This window comes from Thermobia domestica, chromosome 12, assembly GCF_964235325.1.
Source record: "Thermobia domestica chromosome 12, izTheDome1.hap1.1, whole genome shotgun sequence".
In the NCBI taxonomy this organism is placed as follows: domain Eukaryota; kingdom Metazoa; phylum Arthropoda; class Insecta; order Zygentoma; family Lepismatidae; genus Thermobia; species Thermobia domestica.
Window position 1 is genome coordinate 197,999,554 of NC_137465.1, and position 22,479 is coordinate 198,022,032.

General features: G+C 36.0%; 1 protein-coding gene across 1 annotated transcript in view; it reads left to right on the forward strand.

Moving 5' to 3' along the window:
- Nucleotides 1-22,479, forward strand: part of LOC145666232 (uncharacterized) — a 34,306-nt gene that overhangs the window by 5,542 nt on the left and 6,285 nt on the right. The window contains exon 3 of the mRNA XM_081733297.1: nt 12,347-12,644. Within this exon, the coding sequence (XP_081589423.1) occupies nt 12,347-12,644 (298 nt within the window). The remainder of the gene's footprint in view (nt 1-12,346; nt 12,645-22,479) is intronic.

The following is a 22,479-nucleotide window of genomic DNA, read 5'->3' on the forward strand; positions in this document are numbered from 1 at the left end:
TATAGGATGCTCAGTTGAGCAGATCATGTACCCAAGATGGAAAAAAAGGAGAAACACCCTAGTGAACCTGGCGCCCCACCTCTCCGTGCAAACGATTTCCGCAAAATCAACAAAAAGTACTTGGTTTGTACTGGTTTGTACCGCAAATATTTTTGTTTGTACTGTAATGCAGTATACGAAATTAAGAAAACAAAGTGGGGGCAGGTTCACGCAGCCCCCCACGAAGTCCTAGGATAGATTTAATTGGTTCATCTGGAAGACATTTGTTTGTAACGGATAGTTCCGTAATTTGTTTCATTTGTACCGTCATAGGTTATGATAAATTGACGGAACAAAATGGCTGTCTAGTTCAAACAAGCCGTCAGATTAGGACTTAATATACCGGGTACAGATGACTTTTGTATGTGATAAGAAAGTACTTCGTTAATGCTAAATTGTACCACCATGAGTCTTAGTTTAACCATAATAGATTATGGTAAACTAAGAAAACAAATTTAGGAGGCTGCGAGAACCTGAATCCCTTACCTCCCGATACAAACTATTAAATCGGCTCATTTGAAAGATTTTCGCTTGTACCGGATTATATCGTAGTTTATTTTGTTTGTACCATCCTAGATTATGAAAAATTAACGGAGGAAAATGGGGACCCAGCTCAAAAAGACCCTCAAATCAGGACTTAATACACCGGGTACACGTGACTTTTGTATGTCATATGAAAGCACTTACGTAATACTAGATTTACCACAATGAATTTTAGATTAACCATAACAGATTATGATAAATTAAGAATACAAAATTCAGGACAGCGTGAATCTGAACCTATCTCCACGTTGCACAAACGATTAAGTGTTTTATTTCAAATACTTTTATTTTTACCGGATTGTACCGTTATTTGTTCTTTTTTACCAACCTAGATTATGAGAAATGAACAGAGTAAACTGGGGCCCAATTCAAACAATTTCGAGAAATTTGAATTTTGTTGGGAAGCCAATCTGGCCAGCACAACATATTTTCCTTCCCAATTCGAATCCAAACAGTACCAAAAATTCGTATCCAATATGTACCAATTTGTAGCACCAAAATTAGAATTTGTACCCCACCAATTTCGGAAAATATGCGAGTTAAAGTGGCCCAAACAACTTATTTATCCTTCGAATACGAATCGAAATGGCACCAAAAATTAGTACCCAGTATGTATTAATTTGCGCCACTAAAATTACAATTTGTGCCCCAACCAATTTCGAGAAATAGGAATATTTGATGGCGGGTGAAGGTGGCCCGCGTAACATATTGTTCTTTCCAATTCGAACCGAAACTGTACCAAAAATTTATACCCGATATGTACCAATTTTTACCAACAAAATTAGATTTTGTACCTCCTGAGAAAATTAAAATTTTGCTGGCAATTCAAGCTAACCCGCATAATATTTTAATCTTTCCAATTCGAATCAAAAGAGTCGAAATGTTTTGTACCTAAATACGTATCAATTTGTAAGACCAAAATTAGAATATCTACCTCTCCAATTTCGAAAAAAATTGAATTTTTATTAACAAGGCAAAGCGGCCAACAAAAAATTTTAATCCTTTCAATTCGAATCGAAACGGTACCAACACTTTGTAGCCAACATGTAGCTATTTTCACCACCAAAATAAGATTTTGTAACTCCACTAATAGCGAATAATTATAATATTTCATGACGGGTGAAGCTGGCCACATAACTTATTTTTCTTCCCAATTGGAATCGGAAAGCATTACCAAAAATTTGTAGCCAATATGTAGCAATTTGTACCACCAAGTTTAGAATTTGTTCCGAAACGAATTTCGATAAATTTGTATTTGTGATGGTGGGTCAAGGTGGTCCGCACAATTAATTTTTCATTTCAATTCGAGTCGAAACCGTCCAAAAATTTGAACCCAATATGTACCAAATAGTATCTGCAAAATTAGAATTTGTATCCCCACCAGTTTCGAGGAAGTTGAACTCTTGATGTCGGGCCAGCTTGACGTCAACCTGGGCGCAAAACACATTTTTCTACCCAATTCGAATCAAAACGGTACCAAATATTTGTACTCAATGAGTACAAATTTGTATCACCTGAATTAGAATTTATATCCCACTAATTTCGAGAATTTTCTTTGGTGCGTCAAGCTGTCACGCAAACTCATTTTTCTTTCCTACTGGAATCCAAGATAACAAAAATTCCTACGCAATATGTACCAAGTTGTGCAACCGAAATTGGAATCCGTGCATACCAATTTCGAAAAAATATGAATGTTCAATACGGGTCAAACTCGCCCGCACATTTTATTTTTCCTTTCAATTCGAATCAAAACTTCACTAAAAATTTGAACCCAGTATGTACCGACTTGTACAGCCACAGCTATAATTTGTACTCCCACAAATTTCGAGAAATTATGGGTTTTGGTGGGGTGAAACTGACCCAAATAACTTATTTTTCTTTCCAATTCGAATCTACACAGTAACAAAAATGCGGTAAAAAACCGGTCCGTCATCAAAAATTTAAATTTTTTGAAATTAGTGCTTGTAGAAATTCTAATTTTGGTTGTGCAAATTGGAACATATTGGGTAATAATTTTTGGTACCCTTTTCGATTCGAACCGGAATCAAACGATAATTGTGCGTAACAACCTTAACCGCCATAACAAATCAAATTTCTGGATATTATTTGCGGTACAAATTCTAATTTTGGTGACACAAATTGGTACATATTTCTGGTATCATTTCGATTCGAATTGGAATGAAAAATTTATTTGTACGAGCCAACAATTTGTACGGCGAACTTTACCTGTCATAAAAGTTCAAATTTCCCGAAATTCGGTGGGATACATATTTTTGGTGGTACAAATTGGTACATATTGAATACAAATATTTTGTACCGTTTCTTGATTCGAATTGGAAAGAAAAATTAATATACGGGCTAGTTTCCCCCCTGCAGGAAAAATTATAATTTCTCAAAATTAGTGGGAGTAAAATTTTTAATTTTTGTGGCACTTTGCGTACAATTGTTTGATAATCTTCTGATTCGAATTGGAAAAGGAAATAAGTTGTGCGGGTCTTCTTGACGCACCATCAAAAATTCAAATTTCTCGAAATTGTTGGAGTACAATTTCTAATTGTAATTAGTGCATATTGGGTAGAAATGTTTGGTACGTTTTGATTGGAATTGACAAGAATATGAATATCTGCATTCCAGCTTGACCTGCCAACCAAATTCAAACTTCTCGAAATTGGTGAGGGTATAAATTCGAGTTTTGGTGGTACGGATTGGTACACAATGGTATATACAAATTTATGGTATTTTTTCATTCGAATTGAAAAAAGTAAGTTTTTCGGCCTCAGTTTGACCCGCCATCGAAAGTTCAAATTTCGTGTAATTGGTGGGAGTACAAATTCCACTTTTGGTGATAGAAGTTGGCACATACTGGGTAAAATTTTGTGGTAGCGTTTTATTGGAATTGGAGAGAAAAATAAATTCTGCGGGTCAGTTTGACCTGGCATCAAAAATTCATATTTCTCAAAATTGGTGAGAGTATAAATTCTAATTTTGGTGGTACAAATGGTGTACACGTTTCTGGTACCGTTTTGATACGAATTGGAAAGAAAAAAAGTGTTGTGCGGGCTACTTTCATCTGCTATTAAATATTATAATATATCGAAATTAGTTCGGGTACTAATTATAATTTTGGTGATACAAATGAGTACATATGGGGTTTAAATATTCAGTATCATTTCGAGTTGAGTTGAGTTGACTTTGAGTTTTACGTCCCGTGCAGCAGCGAGGCTATATGAGACGTAAACCTACTGATTAACGTGAAATTCGAACCACATGAGCTCCCGCCGGGAATCGAATCGGTATCTTTTCGATTCGAATTCGATAGAAAATAAGTTGTACGAGCCAACTTAACGTCAAACTGGGCCCCATCAATTATTTAAATTGCTAGAAATTATTGTGGAAACAAAGTCTAATTTTGGTGCTACAAATTTGTATATATTGGGTACAAATTTTTGGTGCCTCTTTGATTCGAATTGGAAAGAAAACAGAGTTTTACAGGATAGGTTGAGCATCATCAAAAATTCTATTTTCTCGAAATTGGGGGAGGTACAAATTCTAATTTGGGTAGAAAAAATTGATTCGTATTGGGTACAAACTTTTGGTACCACTCTGATTTTAATTGCAAAGAAAAAGGTGGTATGCGTGTTAGCTTAACTCACCATCAAAAATTCAAATTTCTCGAAATTGATGGCGGTACAAATTCTAATGTTGGTGATACAAATTGGTACATATTCGGTACAATTTTTTGTACAGTTTCGGTTCGAATTTGACATTAGTGAAGGCCAGGTTGTCGGGCATTACTATAATGATAATACTACCTGAGTTTTGATTTAATAACTTCCCATAGGCTTATACGTTAATGCCATATAATGTAAACATTTATGAGCAAAACAAATTACGGTACAATTAGATACAATTTAAAGTCGTTCAATAAGTCAGTTAATTCGTTTGTACGACATGGTGGTGGTGGGTGGAGATGGGCTTATACTGTTATTCTCCAATTTGCTTGTTTTAATTTCTCATGTTTTAGTAGGTTCAAACAAAACTGATTGCAATTCAATTTGGTACAAATTAATTACTTTCATGTGATATACTGAAATTATCAGTATCTCATGTTTTAACCGATTTAAAAGATGGCTTCAACTGTGCCTCTACTGTCCTCTGTTAATTTCTCATAATCTAAAATGGTACAAACGAAACAAATTATGGTACGGTCTGCTATCAAATAAAGTATTTCAAACGAATTAATTAAATCGTTTGTACGACCTAGTGCGTTTGCCAGATTAACGTATCCTGATGTTGTTTTCTTAATTTCTCATAATCTACTATTGTTTATATAAAACTAACTGCGGTACAATCCAGTACTTTCGTAATATATACTAAAGTAATATGTATCCAATGCAATAATACGTGATTTGAGGGATTGCTACGAACTAGGCCCTTTCTTTGTTTAGTTAATTTCTCATAATGTAAAATGGTACAAACCAAATAAATAATGGTACAATCCAGTACAAACAAAAGTCTTTCAAATGAGAGAATTAAATCATTTGCCAGGTTTACGCAGTCCCCAATTTTTCTATCTTAATTTCTCATAATATATTGTGAATTAACAAAAATTCATTATGTTATACAATCTGATACTAATCAAGTCCTTTCATATAAATTTCGAAAGTCATGCGTACCTTATGTTTTAAAATCTTATATATAATGAACGAATCTCAAATGGCAATATTCCGATTATTTGAAAACACATCTGCCGAATTCATGTTTGATACGGAGATACCATATGTAAATACTTTGACTAAAATGTAAGAATTTTACAATTTATTATAGGGGCCATAAATAGATACACAATTCATTTTTTGTAAATATTGATATTTGTCTGTTACATAATTCTTCAAGTATATTGAGTTACTTGCCCATATGCTTTGTTGTGATATTTTATTTTAGATTTCTCTGGGTTTGTGTCTGGATGGTTTCAGCTGGTATTGCTGTTTTTGTTTCTTTGATGTTGTGGAATGATTACTACTACAGTTCAGTTTCTTACGAGACAGAAACCGACTACATCCACTGGAATTCTACTCTTCCAGCTGTTTCGTTTTGCTCGTTAGATGGTAAAGACTGGACGAAACTGTAAGTAGATAGATTAGTTCCAAATATTATTTAAGAGAGTTTAAACGTAATTTAGTACATCATCACGATAAAATGACTGAACCGTTTGATTTGAATTTTAGTTTTGCGTTCCATTCGATAAGACCCTATAAGACGTGAATCTGCAGCCTAATGTGGGATCCTAACCATATGAGCTCCCTCCAGGAATCGAACCCGAATCTTCAGAGCAGGAGACGAATGCTCTAAACGCTCAATCACAAGGGAGTTCACTGAACTGTTTGAAATAAATTTATGAATATTGTTAGCACTTGGCTTGAGAAGCACTGTCATTTTTTTCTTTTTTCTTTCTTTCTTTCTTTCTTTCTTTTTTTTTTTTTTTTTGGAATGCATGTCGCAAGTGAACATGAGTTTAAAGTTCCATGGTGAGAAATTAACATCTCAAGTCCCTCAAGTTAGGTAGATGAGACTCAGTATATAAACCCTTCATAGGCATAAAATAGTTTGAAGTATGACACGAAAATATGGAAGACCAAACCAGTAGATGGTTAATGTTTCGTTTTGAACCAAATATTTTGAGATACCGACGGAAATTTAGAATTTAACACCAAAATTTAGAAATGTACGTCGTGGGCCAGAATATAAACATATACAATTGCCAAATGTTTGCCAAATACACCCGATAGTAAGAAGATACACATTTCATGTTAAGGCATATACACATTACATTAAATTAAGTCACACAACTTGGGAAGCAAACAGTAGAGCAGACATACATAGGGCAGAGTAAAACTTAGTACCAGAATGTAAAATTATAATAAAGAATGAATTTCGAAAAAGCGGCAAATTATCAAAGTTATTTGAACCGCCAGAACATATATATAAAAATTATTTTCAATCTTTGGTGGGTCCAAAATATAACTGAATACACTGGCAAAATCCGATGTGACAAAAAATTTTTTGCTAAAAGTTATTATAACAAGCACGATAGTTTCCAACATTTGAAAATTTCGCACCGGGATAAAAGTAATTTATAGCACGACCCATCTCAAAACATTGCACAAAATCTGGATGCTACATGCAGTTTACAAGTGAGATACTTATTACACCAAGGAATGGAGTTAATATTGTACTATTTACAGGCAGATGACAGAGACTTTTAAATGAAATTAAAAGTTATCTCGAAAATTTTCACCAATTATATACATCGATTACAGTTCCAAAATGAAAACAAACATTTGAGAACATCTTACTTACTTTGTGTATGTGTGTGTGTTTGTTTTACCTAAAATGGGTAGCCATACTGGGTTCGTACGGATGAGAGATCTAACCACACAACTTTGCAACACTCATCCTATTCATACAGTGATGAACCTCAGATTAGTTTGTTTCATATTATCTAAAATATATTTTAATATTCTTTCATTTCTTCTACTACCGCTACCATTTCACTTAGTGGTAAGTTCCAGCCCTATAAATTTCTGACATGTTTTTTTGCGGCCCCGTTTACATTAAACCAGAATCGTATTAGGACATGACACGTTGCAATATTATATTTACTCAATTATAACACATATGTTTTTTTATTTGTTTAGTCCATTAGAAGACGTACTTTCCAATTGTAAACAAGATGGAGTGACAAAACCATGTTCTAGAGCGTTCAATCACTTACCTTCTGATATGCCGTATTGTTATACTTTTAATTCTCTGCAAACAAAGTAAGTAACTTAGAATATAATTTTAATAGTTTCTTGTTCTTGTTAGGTATTCATGTATTCCTTTAGGTAGCCATATCTTCTTAAATCTTAAGTAAAATGTCGTGTATTAATTGTTTTAATGCAGAATTCATTATCTAGTTTAAACGTTATCTATGTACTTGAGTATTCTCTAAACATTACCTGTAATTTGTTTAGGAATAATCTTTGATATTTCCTTGTGGAATTGAAGTGAGTATTTGATATTCTACCATTCCATTCTAACTATATTTTTATATCTGTCCATCTGCTACCCGTTAATTCTGCTAAATCGTCTGCGATTATCATGAAAATTGTTATGTGTCTTCATTCCATTTACGCATAAAAGTACTTTTTGTGGTGGCAATATCAAGAATAAGGAAGTCAAATTTCACATGTTTTGAATTTGCACGTGTACAAACTGTTAAGTTTAATAGCGGGAAATGGATTTATACTATAATAAATTATGATGCTACGGTGAACTGTGAGTAATTGACTCTGTGCGTTTATTTAGGCATGTTTCCAACGAAGCCAATATTATTGCATAAGGTATATCGCGATTTATCTACATAATAAAACACTTTAAAGAATAGGCTAAAGGTTTATTGTCTCCTTAACAACAAATTAGTGTGGCGTGCTCGAATATTTGTTATTGGCAAAGAAGACGGTGATGATTTACAGCAAGGTTCAAACTAATATATATTACATGTACTCTGCCTTTGTGATATAATGAGCATTTAATACTTTCAAAAATCATGTTTCATAAGTGATGTTATATTCTCTGTTGAAAGTTATATTTAGGAATGGATAAGGATTATAGTTACAAATAAATTCTGGTTTCGAAATATGTATGATTTAAATTAACAGTGGTTAAATATAAATGATACGAAAATCTGGTTTAGATTAATAATTAGTTATGCTAGTTTAAATTTAAATACGTGATGAGTATGGTATTGAAAACATTTAATTAGAAAAAAAATCGCTAGTTTTAACAATATACAGAAGAAGGATTATAAGTGTTAATTAGTCTTTTAAATGTAATAAAACGTGTTGATATTTTATCAAGTGTAGAAAGAGTAACATTTATTGAAATACAGATTGATACACTGTTTCGAAACTATGTACACGTGAGTTCATGCTGGTTTGGTAACCTAAATTTCTATACATAAGAACATTTCCAATGAAACGAAAGACAGCGAACATAGTTCTCATATCTATAGTAGAATGAAAAGACAATCGAGCAGAAAAACATTTGCAACAGACTTGAATGTCATTGTCTTTGAAATTGAGTTATATTTCTAGAGAAGTTTAGCTGTGCTGTTCGTGTTAGATCAGTGGAAAATTGTGGGTTATCTAATTGAATCACTGATTGGAAAAAGGGAATAAGTGCATCAGACCTAAGTTTTCAATAACGCTAAAAAACCTTCTAGAGGCGTTGTTTGTATTTGTTGCAAAAAGTGTGTAATTGATTACTTGTAGCAAAACAACTAACAAACACTAAGACAACAAGAAGAATCTTGTATTGCAGCCCTGGAATTGGTTAGAAAAGCTTAAAAATGGAAAAAATATTCCCTTTTTCCAATCAATTAAAGTTGGGTGCAATTGTAATTGTGTGTAGGGTATGTAATGTGCAGTTTGATAGAAAGCTATGAAAATGTACATGTTGAATGCAATGTTGTATGTTAATCTTGGATATATGTATTCGAACTATCACGCATATTAGGCTTCTAACACTTTTATTGTCACCGTTCGTTTTTCTGTACAGCACATGTTATTCGTACAGCAAGAAAAGTAATACAATAGACAACTGAACAAAATACGTAGCAAAATACCTTGTCACAGTAGAATGGGTTTACATAGGGTCCTATCCGTCTGCATCTTCTTCTTCTACAGTTTCTTGATCAGTGGTTTTCCATGAACAAATCATCCTATAAAACTGTTTGTATTGCTCAGGTATGTATTTGATGATTTGTGAAGAATCGTTGATCTTTTTCTGATTGATCGAGACTTGCCAATCGTAAGCCTTTGACGTTGGCAGTGCAACGTTTGTGACATTACTTTTGAGTAATCGAAAAATATCAGTTCTTAGTCCATTGATAAACTTATGAGCTTGGACATAACCTGGAGATTCTGCTTTGTAAACAGTGTCTCTATTTACTTACTTGGAATTTCACTGTTTTGTCCACAATGCTACCTGAAGATTTCTAAAGCGGTTACCACCAATGTTTAAAATCTAAGATTTCTTCATTGACAACTTCGTAAACCTGAAATGGAGGATCAGTATTTGTTGCATTCGTAATCATGTGGTTATACTGTGCTGGTAAATAAATGCGATTGTGTCGTTTGAGTTCTGGTTAGATTACAGCAAAATTTCGGTCACATGGTAAAAACTGAGACCTCTGACAGGCAAATATTGGTGTATAGTGGGAACCGTTATGATACGGTCAGGCTGAAAAGCATTCATGTCATTGAATGATTGCAGTTTTGACCACCACTTGTATCACTGAAAACATGTAAATCTGTAACTGATTGGAGCAAAAAATTCTCCATAGATTGTGCAATGCAAAAAGAAGGCGAAGTATCATAACGAAAGCAGAGGGCTCTGGTGGTTGTCTACTTACACACAGTCTCACAGTTGTGGTCGTGTCCTGTAGTGACTGTAAGAAGGAAATAAGAAACGTAGTTATTCCCTTTTTCTAATCAGCAAGAAATTTTGCCTTCTACATTGGTCACATAGAGTTGCCCAAACATTCCAATTTTCTACTCAACGATGCAACTATCTTAAAGGAACACATCTGCTATCTCAGGTTAAAATCGCAAAAAATTGTACTTATTCCCTTTTTCCAATCAGGGGTTCAATTGTGAGTTTGATTCCGTTTGAGTCAAACGTTTTGGTATTTAATGTTATATTCCTCAATGTACAAATAATTACATAAAATAACTACATTAATATAAATTAGTTTTATATACTGTATATTTATATAATCATTTCAAGACATAAGTAATTATTATATTGAAAATAACGTCTGAGAAGTATTGGATGTTGACAGAACGTGGATGTATTATGTGTGAGTGTTAAACAGAAATCGAGTAAAACGTGTAATGGTAATACATATATGTGTTTTGTATTTGTTTATAGCTACTTGTCATATGGAAGTTACTTCTCAATATTCGCATTACAACATGAGGTATACGTTCTTAAAGATAGTATTATAATAGCTAAGTATGAGACATTTGCATCTGGTGTTCATTTAATTCTTTGCAAAAATTGTGTATTATTATAAATGTACTTTATTTCTTTAATGGCCTGGTTCTCAAGCGTGCTTACTTCATACTCCATCCCTTGTAATTTTTGCATATGTAGTTTTAGTTTGACTTTGTCTGCGATTTCAGATAGAGCTTTGAATTGTCAAATCTTAATAATAATAATAATAATAATAATAATAATAATAATAATAATAATAATAATAATAATAATAATAATAATAATAATAATAATAATATCTTATTTTCACGAGTTTACCTTCTCTTGCAGAATGACTTGCGTAAGTTGCACTTTGTCCAATTAGTTTCATTATTCTGAAAATCGGCCAGAATTTACCAAGGTACATGCAGTAAAGAATAAAAGTTGATCGGAATAAACATTGAGAATAATTGGTTTTCACTTACAAATACATAGTTTTGGTAAACATGTTCAATTTATGTTTAAACATGGATATCACTTAATACTATCTCTTACTGTTATTGTCTTATCACGTTGACGAAAATTTTTATTGATGAAAATTTTCTTAGTTTCAGATTTGAAATTGAAAGAGGTTTCTTAACTAACACACATGATTTCCTTAGTAGCTACGAATACATCTATGTTGCTCCATTAACGGTAAGTAGACGAATAATTAAGTAGGTTAGCTCACCATCATCTATATTTTCGGATAAGCTTTTTAGCTCAAAACTACCATGTAACTTATCAAGCAATACATGAAAAAAAAAACGAAATGTTGTACATAAATAGGAAGAAATTGTTTGGTGACGTTGCTAACGTGACATAGCTATTTTTCTTTAATGACACTATATCAAATTAATGCATGCTTGAAATCAGCATATTAAACGAAAACATGTAATACTTCATTTATTACTGAATGCTCCAAACTAACAACTCTACAATATCAAGAACACATTTTAGATGCTTCTACCATACTAACAACACAATTGTGAGGGACGGGACATCGCAACTACAAAGAACATTAATGTTGCATATTACGTTATGCATCATGATACGGCGAATTACGAATAAATGAAAAGGAAGCTACAAGAAGGTAACAATATAACTTTCCTGAAGGGTTTTATTTCGAATTAATACTACATTCAGTATAATAGTGAAGTATTTTTATTGTTTCCAAGAAAAGAACAAATAATTTGCTATGTACAATTATTTGATATCGCAAACCGTTCCAGACATATGGTAAACTTTGGTAAAATTTGCAACATTGTTTGAAATTAGATAATTCAGAGAGCTTGTAGTAATTAAATCTACCAAAGGCTGTTGCAGTGATGTTATAGAAGCAAAGGAAAACACCAATCATATTAAACATTTTCAACAAGTAGATCTTCATTTATTTGCCTGGGAACTAACCCGATATCTATCTCATCGGTGCTGAGCGCAATATTACCTTTATTAAGTGATGTTTTGATCTTACGATAAGCGATATTTTGATTTTTTGGATTCTAAGCCTAGTTGAAAAGGATTTTTTTTAATAAGAGAAATTCTTTTTCTTTTTCTTTTCTTGTCTTTCTTTTTCTTTTTGTATATGGAGGAAAGACTTCAAACGAAGTCTTAAGAAATCAATAAGTGAACAAACTGTTCCCATTTACCTATTCGTTACTTTTGAATAGTCATTGTTTCACATTGCGTTATTCTTACATTTCAGTTGCAAATTCACGGTTCATACGAAGTTCCAATGTCTACAGGATTTAGCAACCTCGTTCTACAAATACCAGTGTCATTTAAACACATCCTGGCTGAAATTGTGGTGACGGATGAAGTAGCTGATGAAGATGTGAAGACTATTCCCAGGGAATCTAGGCAGTGTAGATTTCCAGAAGAGAACGAAGGAATGTGGGCCTACAATTACTATAGTTACTCTGCCTGCCTAGCTCAGTGCAGAGTAGAAAAGAAGTTACAGCTCTGCAATTGCACTGATATTGTGATTGGATACGGTTACAGAGGTATTTTTTATTGAGTTATATATATATATATATATATATATATATATATATATATATATATATATATATATATATGAAGAGAGAGAGAGAGGAAAGTCACCATAATTGGACCCATCCCCTAAGTCGAACCCTCAGTGTATTTCGCGAGACAAGTGACTCTGTCTGTTGGAATGGATGGAAACAAAAAGACAATGACGTAATCGTTACGTTATAAAGGATGGAGTACTGCAATTAACACCCGCAAAGTTGAGGCATTCTTTGTTTTGGTGTGGAGCAAAGGTTTGTCGTCCGTGCAAAAACCTGTCATTTGGGAAAGTTTTAGAAAGTAAGTGGACAAACTTTGTAGAGTTTAATCTTTACGATGTACTATTCTTTGTAACTGTAGTGTTTGTTCGGTAGTACGCACAGTTGAAACTGGTTAAATGTCGAGTGAAGAGCAAAGAATAAGGTTGCCTAAGTCGAACCCCATCTTATATAAGAAAGGGGACCCCTGATTCCTGTGTACAAGACATCCCTTATTGTCAACGAAGGGCTGCAGCCTGTTACTAAATCCATTGTACATGTTGTTTCAACAGGCGAAGTCATTCTGTGTCATAACAACTTCTCTATACAAACGTGATCTACTTTTGTATAGAGATCAAAGAGAAACGTAAAGAAATCTTCACCCAGTACAGAAAGGGGCCCATGAACAAATAGAACTACACTTTTTAAGACAACTCATTACAATTACGAGGATGTAGGAAGTGAACTTGAGATCTTACTTGACAATTCGGGATCGGGAAGAAGACAGTTTAGAGAGTAGTCACGTTTCGTTCATTTCTAGCGGAGACAGGGACTTGGATGTTCCATAAACAGGAGAGCGAAACGACAATTATGCTGCTTTCTTTTTTTGTGGTGAGAAGTTCTGTATGGATTCTAGCAATGAATTATGGATAGAATGTGCAATGTGCGGCATGTGGATACATGATGTATGCACGGGGAATGACCACGAGATATATATTTGTGACTTCTGTTGTAAAAGAGGCGATTAATGAGGTTTGATTGTTTTGTATTTTGTATTTCATTTGACTTAGTGTATCGTGTGTTTTTCCGTTGTTCAGAGATGTATATCACAATTGTAAAATAGTTTTGTGCTATTTTGATGCTTCATTTGTGACTTTCATGTCAATTATTACGGGGTGACCGATTTTGGAGACCTTTTTCCTAAATTCCATTCTCGTCACTTCTCATTAATTAATACTTTAGCAAAATCTTATGAGCTGAATGCTGAACTGACTAACGTCTAATGTTTGACAACATATCAAAGATATTATTCCAAGGCAATGTAAAAGGAAAACATTATACTAATTAGAGATAGTTCCAAAACAAAAGGAGAGTCCGACTCTGGTGACCTTCCTCTCCCTCTCTCTCTCTTTTTATCAATATATATATATATATATATATATATATATATATATATATGTGTGTGTGTGTGTGTGTGTGTAGGGTGATTCCGTTAGTCCGTACCAGGACTTTAAACCGAGATATGTACAAACTGAAAAACACGTATCCCATTAGTTGCAAAGGACAACAGAGAGAAATAAAAAGTTTCGTCCTAGGGTCCCCCGCAGGGTCCAAGAAAGGGTCCAACTCAAAATTGTCAAATGGAAAGATGGGTCAAGTGGTATATCGCTTGAAGGCTCTTGTTAAATGAAAGAAGTTACAACAAGTCCCGATTCTCTACGATCACTTTATGCAGAATGGCGGCGGGTCAAAAAGTCAAAAAAATTTGCATTGAAAACAATACGGCCACCCCTATAAATCTAAAACTGGCAGACAGACGGAAAAACTGAAAAACAAGTGGTATATGATGTTTAAGGGAGAACAGTTCGAAGTAAAAAGTTTCGCCTCAGGGTCCCAGAAGGGGTGCAACTCAAAATTGTCAAATGGAAAGAGGGGTCAAGTGATATATCCCATGAAAGCTCTTGTAAAAAGAAAGAAGCTACAACAAGTCCTCGTTCTCTACGATCATCTTATGCAAAATGGCGGCGGGTCACAATGTCATCAAAATTTGCATTGAAGACAATATGGCCACTCCTATAAATATGAAACGGGCAGCCAGACGTAAAACCTGAAAAACAAGTGTCTCATTATTTCAAAAGTACAACATATCACGGTAACCAGTTCTAGATATCCAGGCGGGGTCCACCTCCAAATTAACAGTTGTTTATTGTGCTGTAGGGAAGACCCTGAACATTTTGAACAGCTATATTTCCTTGGTAACTTACGTTATCCGGGTACAATACTACAGAGACTGTTCAGTCCTCTTTCGTGACACTACTGAAAAGTGTTGTCTTCTATCGTCTAGTTGTCAACACTGGTAACATACACAGTATGGACATGGAAGTGTTATGGTGGACATTTAAGCATATTATATTGAAACGTCTAACGTTGTTTTAAGAATTAATTTACCATCGCATAACGTACAAAGAATATATCATTTACCTTGAAGACTTCTGCTGTCCGTTATATAACAAATGTGCACTTCACACAGCACGTTTTACATCACGTTTTACCGAAATTGTCGTACATGTACAGCAAGACAACGGTCCCCAGGGCGATAATAATAATTAGCCCACAGCTTCAAGCTCTGCCTCTCCTATGCTTCGAAATGCGGTCATTATACGTTGCCTCATATCTTCTGGTGTAGTTGGTCTATTCGTGTAAACAAGCTCCTTGAGTCGACCCCAGAGATAATAGTTCATGCACGTAAGGTCTGGAGAGCAAGGAGGGAAAGGAGTATTGGACCCTCTTCCTAACCAACGGTGCGGAAATAAAGTATTTAATGCACCTCTGCATATACGAGCAGCATGTGCTGGACAACCATCCAATTGCATCCACATATTACGCCGCACATGAAGTGGGATGTTTTTCAGCAGTTGCGGTAGATGTTCTGTCAAGAATTGGTGGAACAGAGTCGACGTTAAATTTCCATCAATAAACCAGGGCCCAATTACATGTGTTCCAATGATACTACCCCACACATTGATGAACCAACGTCTTTGTCGGTCGATCTGTAGTGTCCAGTGCGGATTCTCAGGAGCCCAATAATACACATTGTGTAGGCTGACATGGCCATCACTTGTAAATATTCCTTCGTCTGTCCACAGGACGTACATACTGAAAAACGTTTGGTTTGTCCTCAATTTCTGACGGGCCCAATTACAAAACTGGAGGCGCTTATTACGGTCGGCATCTGTTAGCACCTGGCACAAGGAGATATGATACGGGTGGCGTTTATGCTTTCACAGTATACGCAGTACACGTGTTTGACTAATTCCGCAATCCCGGGTAATATCTCTTGAGGATGCATTAGGACGTACTTCGACAGCAGCCAAAACATCAATAACGACATCGTTGTCATCTACAATTGGAGCATGTTTGTGACCCCCATATTGAGAAGGTATGCGCCTTGTTTGTTTCAGATGATTTGCTAACCGTCGAAGTACATTATGGGAAATTGATTTCGATGTGGGAACCTTGCGTTATAAATTCGGGCTGCAGCTCTAGTTTTGCCTACATTCCCCTAACACCATCAACATGTGAAATGCCTCCCAGTTCGTATATGGCATTGTTCCAAAACAATGCTATCTTTAGCCGGCACTGCACCAACACACGATATTAGGGTAGTACGTGACACCTTCTACAATGTACTGGTAGCCTTCTGACACATACACACACGCACACACAACTCAATTCTAGCTTGTATTACTTTTGCACAGCACAAATACTTCACTACAATTCGTACTAACGACCGCTCAGCAATGCCTGCTCAACTTACTGTGGAACAAACTGTGTTCCAGTGTACCTCATGTTCGTGCCTTTCAATTCATGGTTGTCTTCGACTGTTTCTCTCGAAAGGCGTATGTTTTCTACAACAAAATTAAACCAGCAAACAGCACAATCCAGTTGCAGTTATCGTTATCAAAGATGTCTATGTTTATTTATTTTGGTATTTCATTTGAAGTTATACGTTTCACGACATTCATGTCACATGAACTTCACTTTTACACGACGCATAGCAAAGAAAAGGGCAGATAAGGACAGAACTGGAACCTTGTGTCAATTCCATTATTCGCCTGTTGTTACTGAGGAACACTGAGCTTAAGATAGGTATACAGACAAACCAGACTGTGACATCATTCAAAGCTAGGTAAAGAGTTGGGAGGAAAATGCATTCTGGAACGGAGATAACACAATAACGCGTAAAGGGTCGCAACGTGACACTCGGGGATTGGCAAGATTTATACGTCATTGGATAGCACACGGCAAGTCGAGAATACAGATCTATTTATACCGCCGTTTTGGGTTCTGGGCTGAATGCGGGCAAATGGTGCAAAAGAACATGTCCCAGGGGAATGTTCCGTATAATTGCTGTACCCTGGAGAGTTATGGTGTGCATCATGGAAACCAATCATTGCGTAGTGCACACAGCCGAAATATTTCGTCCGTGGCACTAGCCAGTCGGGAGGATACAGTGTTCAATTTCCTTGATCCCATAGTGTCGGATGTCTGGGAGGGGAGATTCCACCCTAAGAAGCAACATCACAACTACCGACGAAGAGCTTTCAAACACACATCCTGTGCGGACACCAAGGTCAAGATCTGGGAAGAGCCCCAGATCTCTTACAAAACAGATGCAGGAAATATTGGTAGAGCATGCTTACCTCGTTCCACATCTCGAAGAATTCTGTGCAAGCAAAGTGAGAACAGTTGTTTTCTCCCGACCGTCTAGTGTCATTGACTCAATATTTCGGCTGTGTGCACCACTCGCTGATGTGTGTTTATGATGAACACCACAACTCTCCAGGGCTATCGGGCACTGTCCAGCAATTTAACCGCCAATTGCACTGGAATATGTGTTTTTTCACATTCATTTCAATGCAGCTTTTGATGACATTTTGACCCGCCGCCATGTTCGATAGGGTGATCGTAGAGAATCGGGACTTGTGGTAGCTTCTTTCTCTTTACAAGAGCTTTCAAGCGATATAGCACTTGACCTCTCTTTCTATTTGACAATTTTGAGTTGGACCCCGTTTAAGACCCTGCGGGGGACCCTGGTCGAAACTTCTTACTTCGGTCTGTTGTCCTTTAAACATCATGTGACACTTAGTTTTCAGTTTTTCCGTCTGGCTGCCCGTTTCATATTTATATGGGTGGCCATATTGTTTTCAATGCAAATTTTGATGACATGTTGACCCGCCGCCATTTTGCAAATGATGATCGTAGACAATCGGGACTTGTTGTAGCTTCTTTCTTTTTACAAGTGCTTTCAAGCGATATACCACATGACCCTTCTTTCCATTTGGCAATTTTGAGTTCGACTCCGTCTGGGACCATGCGGGGGACCCTGGGACGCAACTTTTTACTACGCTCTGTTGTCGTTTGCAACTAATAGGCTACGTGTTTTGAGTTGGTACATATCTCCGACCGTTTTTGATTTAAAGGGCTGGTACGGAATAACGGAATCAACCTATATATATATATATATATATATATATATATATATATATATATATATATATATATATATATATATATACAGTGCGTTCCACAAATAACACTAAGGTCCACCTCCTGAAGAAACCAAGGCAGATAGAAAAATGAAACCTTTTGGAACCTTCAAGGGACATAAAAGGCAACATTATGCTGAGAAGTAGAATCCCCCACAAGGGGGCTAAAGGGGGTTGCTGGGGGTAACTCAAAAATTTTAAATAGCAACCCCTATTGTGTGGTACCTCGTTTGAAAGGTAATCGCGTATAGAGACCAGAACATGTCCACAACCAACTCTAAAGTCTAACGTAGGGCTAGTTCGGAACGAATGCACAATACACATACCACACAACTAACACTATAACAGTATTGCAAAAACAAAACGTGCAATTTGAACTGAAACCGATAGAAAAGAGAGTACTATAATATTGTTGAAAAATCTGAACCCTCCGAGGCTCGAACCCCGGACCGCACGTGTACTGAACCAACACTTTACCATTGCGCTACTGTCGAACTTCTACTCTTACCGACGAGGCGATGTAGTTCATGACGACGAGTTGCCCGTGGTGGCGCTTTGGTGTTGGACACGCGTACTTTAGCAAAGCTACTCTGTTTACTCGTGCACCACTATCAGATGTGCATTTTCTACCAACAGTGCGCTACATTACAACCCGGAACAGTAGGTCTGAAGGACGTAGACGTGTGTTTGTGCTGGTGCGTTTGACCATCCTACATTGCATACATAATGTGGTCTCTTGAACAGAGAATTGAAATTGTGTTACTCTTTGGTGCTACGAATCGTTCGTACAGTACAACAGCACGGTTGTTCAATGAACAAAATGTGCGCAACACAATTAGTGTTTCTTCTGTACGCCATTTATTAATCAAATTCTTTACGACAGGCAGTGTGACCAATACCCCAAAGCCTCGAAACCCTAGTGTTGCTACGGAAGAAACACAGATACAAGTGTTGGCGGAGCTGAATGTGCATCCTCAACAGTCCATAACAACTGTGGCTCAAACGTGTGGTGTGTCACGCACAACGAGATACAGAATCTTAAAAAAAGAAACATACCTTCCATCCATACAAACTACATATGGTCCAGGAGTTAAGTGAACAAGATCCCGATATGCGTATCTTGGTTTGTGAGCAGATGTGTGAGGCATTGGCACGTGGGACCATTGTGCTGACAAACGTGTGTTTCAGCGATGAGAGTACGTTCTACTTGAAAGGCAAGGTCAACAGGCATAACTGCCGATATTGGTATGACACAAACTCTCATGTATTTCGTGAAGGCAACACTCAACACCCAGAGTCGCTGAATGTCTGGGCGGGTATCTTAGGTAATCACATAATCGGGCCACTCTTCATCGATGGAATATTAACGGGTGAGAAGTACCTGCACCGTGAGAAGTACCTGAGACTTTATTGCACCGTTGATTGTCGAGGCAATGGGAGAGAATCCGCAAGAATTTGGAGAAATTCCGCCCGTTTTTCAGCATGACGGCTGTCCTGCCCATTTTCACCGCCTTGTACGTGACTATTTAGATAGTGAGTTTCCGCGACGATGGATTGGTCGTCGCGGCACCATTGAATGGCCAGCCCGTTCGCCAGACCTTGCTCCACTCGACATTTTTCTCTGGGGCTATTTGAAGACAATAATGTTCCTCACGCAACCGAACAGCATTGCGGAGTTGCGCCAATGCATAGTTGATGCCTGTCATTCTATACCGGTAATTACTTTTAACCATGTTCGAGAGGCGTTCGTCCAACGTTTACATTACTGCCAGGAAGTGGGCGGTGCACACTTCGAGCATCTCCTGTATTAATGAGGTATGTTCCAAATCATACTATGTTACTCTCTGCTTACAGGTTTGCAATGTTTTTCGATTCCCGGCGGGAGCTCATGTGGTTCGGATTCCACGTTAATCAGTAGGTTCACGTCTCATATAGAGTCGCTGCTGAACGGGACGTTAAACTCAAGGCCAACTCAACAGGTTTGCAATGTTTCTTCGATCGTAGTTTACGGATGGCAGCCATGTTGGCTACGGACATGCTAGCGACTTCCAATTTTCACAAGTGGTCTTTACTCGTGATTACCTTTCAAACGAGGTACCACACGATGGGGGTTGCTATTTAAAATTTTTGAGTTACCCCCAGTAACCCTCTTTAGCCCCCTTGTGAGTGATTCTCCTTCTCAGCATAATGTTGCCTCTTATGTCCCTTGAAGGTTCCTAAAGGTTTCATGTTCCTATCTGCCTTAGTTTCTTCAGGAGATGGACCATACTGTTATTCGTGGGACGCACTGTATATATATATATATATATATATATATATATATATATATATATATATATATATATATATATAGTGTTTTCGCAATTGTTATTATAGGCTTATATGTGTACATACCTCTAGTAGTTAAGACTTAATTATTTTTTGTATTATTTTTCTTGATTTTCTATACTTTAGATGTAAACAAAAATTTGCTACTCAACGTGATCAAACATACTTGTCTCAACAGTCAAAATAGTAAGCAAATTCTGTGCTACCATTTCTCTCAAATATAGTAATATTTGGTTTACTCACTAAATTGCCGAACAGATACTGTGTTGATCTATGATGACTTACACCTATTCGTGCTTTGTTCTTTCAAAATAGTTACTTGATGCATCCCAACGTTTTTGTCATCGCTAGAGGCAGTCCTGAAACATCTACTGAGCAATGCACTGGAAATTCTCGTCGTATCATCGTCTGTGTCTTATATGGAATAAAATCGCTTTCCTTTCAAGTTCGGTAACAGGGGCGTTATTTAGGGAGAGGTCAAATGTTCCTGCCTAAGTTTGAGAAGTCGTTAATATTTAATTGATTGTATATAATAATAACAACCTTAATTTTTTATGTCGGTAACCACCTCGTGTCTCTGGAAAAATGTGAAACGACACTACTGGACGAGAACAGGAAAGATTCCGTATATTGAAACAGGATTACTTGTAGTTAGAATATTAGATCTTCATTGCCACTAGTTAAAATATTGAACCTCAGTCTCCTCCGGGTAGAATAATGAGCCTCTATTACTTCTACTTACAATATTGGATCTCTTTCGCTTGGAGAACTGCCCCAGTTTCAAAATATAGAATGAAAGAGATGTCTCATGGATTCTTTATAAACCAATAACAACAGACAATACGTGTGTTAAGCCAGAAGTTAATTCTTCGTATAATAATATATAAAATTAACTAACTGTTGTTTGCAAGATATTTCATATCATGACAGTTGTAATGGTCGAATATAATGATATCATATAGTATACTCAGTACTTATTTTTCATGTTTATAAAAAGTTCTTGATATCATTAGTGGGTTACTTAATATCGTTTTTTAAAGATACATAACCTACATTCTAAAATTTTGATATTATTTATTACCGCTAAACAATTCTTTAAATTTAGAACAATGATAACGTATGGAGATTTTAGAGATTCTTTGCACACTATGTAACATACTGTAAAGTACGTACATGCAGAGAGAACGATATGGGAATAACTGAATTGTTTAATATATATTTTTAATAAGTAATATATCTGGACCAGCTACATTGTAATCTCTATCCCAGCTAATTTCACCAGTCTATCGTCACATAGCACACTTAAATAGCGATGTTGTAAAGACCCAAAATATTTCAACTGTAACAAGCTTTTAAATTATTTATTACCCCATTTATTTTGATACTAAAATCTCTTAATTATTCTCCTCTTCTCTCTATCACTGTCATTGGTCAATCTTAGTTACCTCATAATCTTACTTATTCTTTCTTCAAAATTACGAAATAATTGCGTTTATTATTCTGTAGTTCAAGTATATTTTTCTGAGGTAAAAGATTCATAGAAAGGCTTTACAATATATAATATTGTCTTAAACTATTAGAGCTCTCCCCGCTGCTCTTCCAGCTAGGGTGGAAGTCTTTGGTGCACGGGACAGTGGTTCTATTTGTGTTGAAAGAGCGTTAAAATTTGAGTGGATTGGTTGGCTCGGATTCCACACTAAGTGTAGATTAATATCTCATAAAGTCCAGGTGTTAAAAGGAGATTCTACGTCAATTCCACTAACCAAATAAATAATTTGAAGACATACCGAAATAATTTGGTATGTTAGTTCATACCTGTCTTTACATTCATTCACTACTGTCTTTTTATGATCAAACATCAATCAATAAACTTTGGTTCACCAGATTAAAGAGAATTTCAAAACTGGTTCTAACCCTGAAAGTGTAAAATACCAATGCATTTCGAGCTGCTTTTC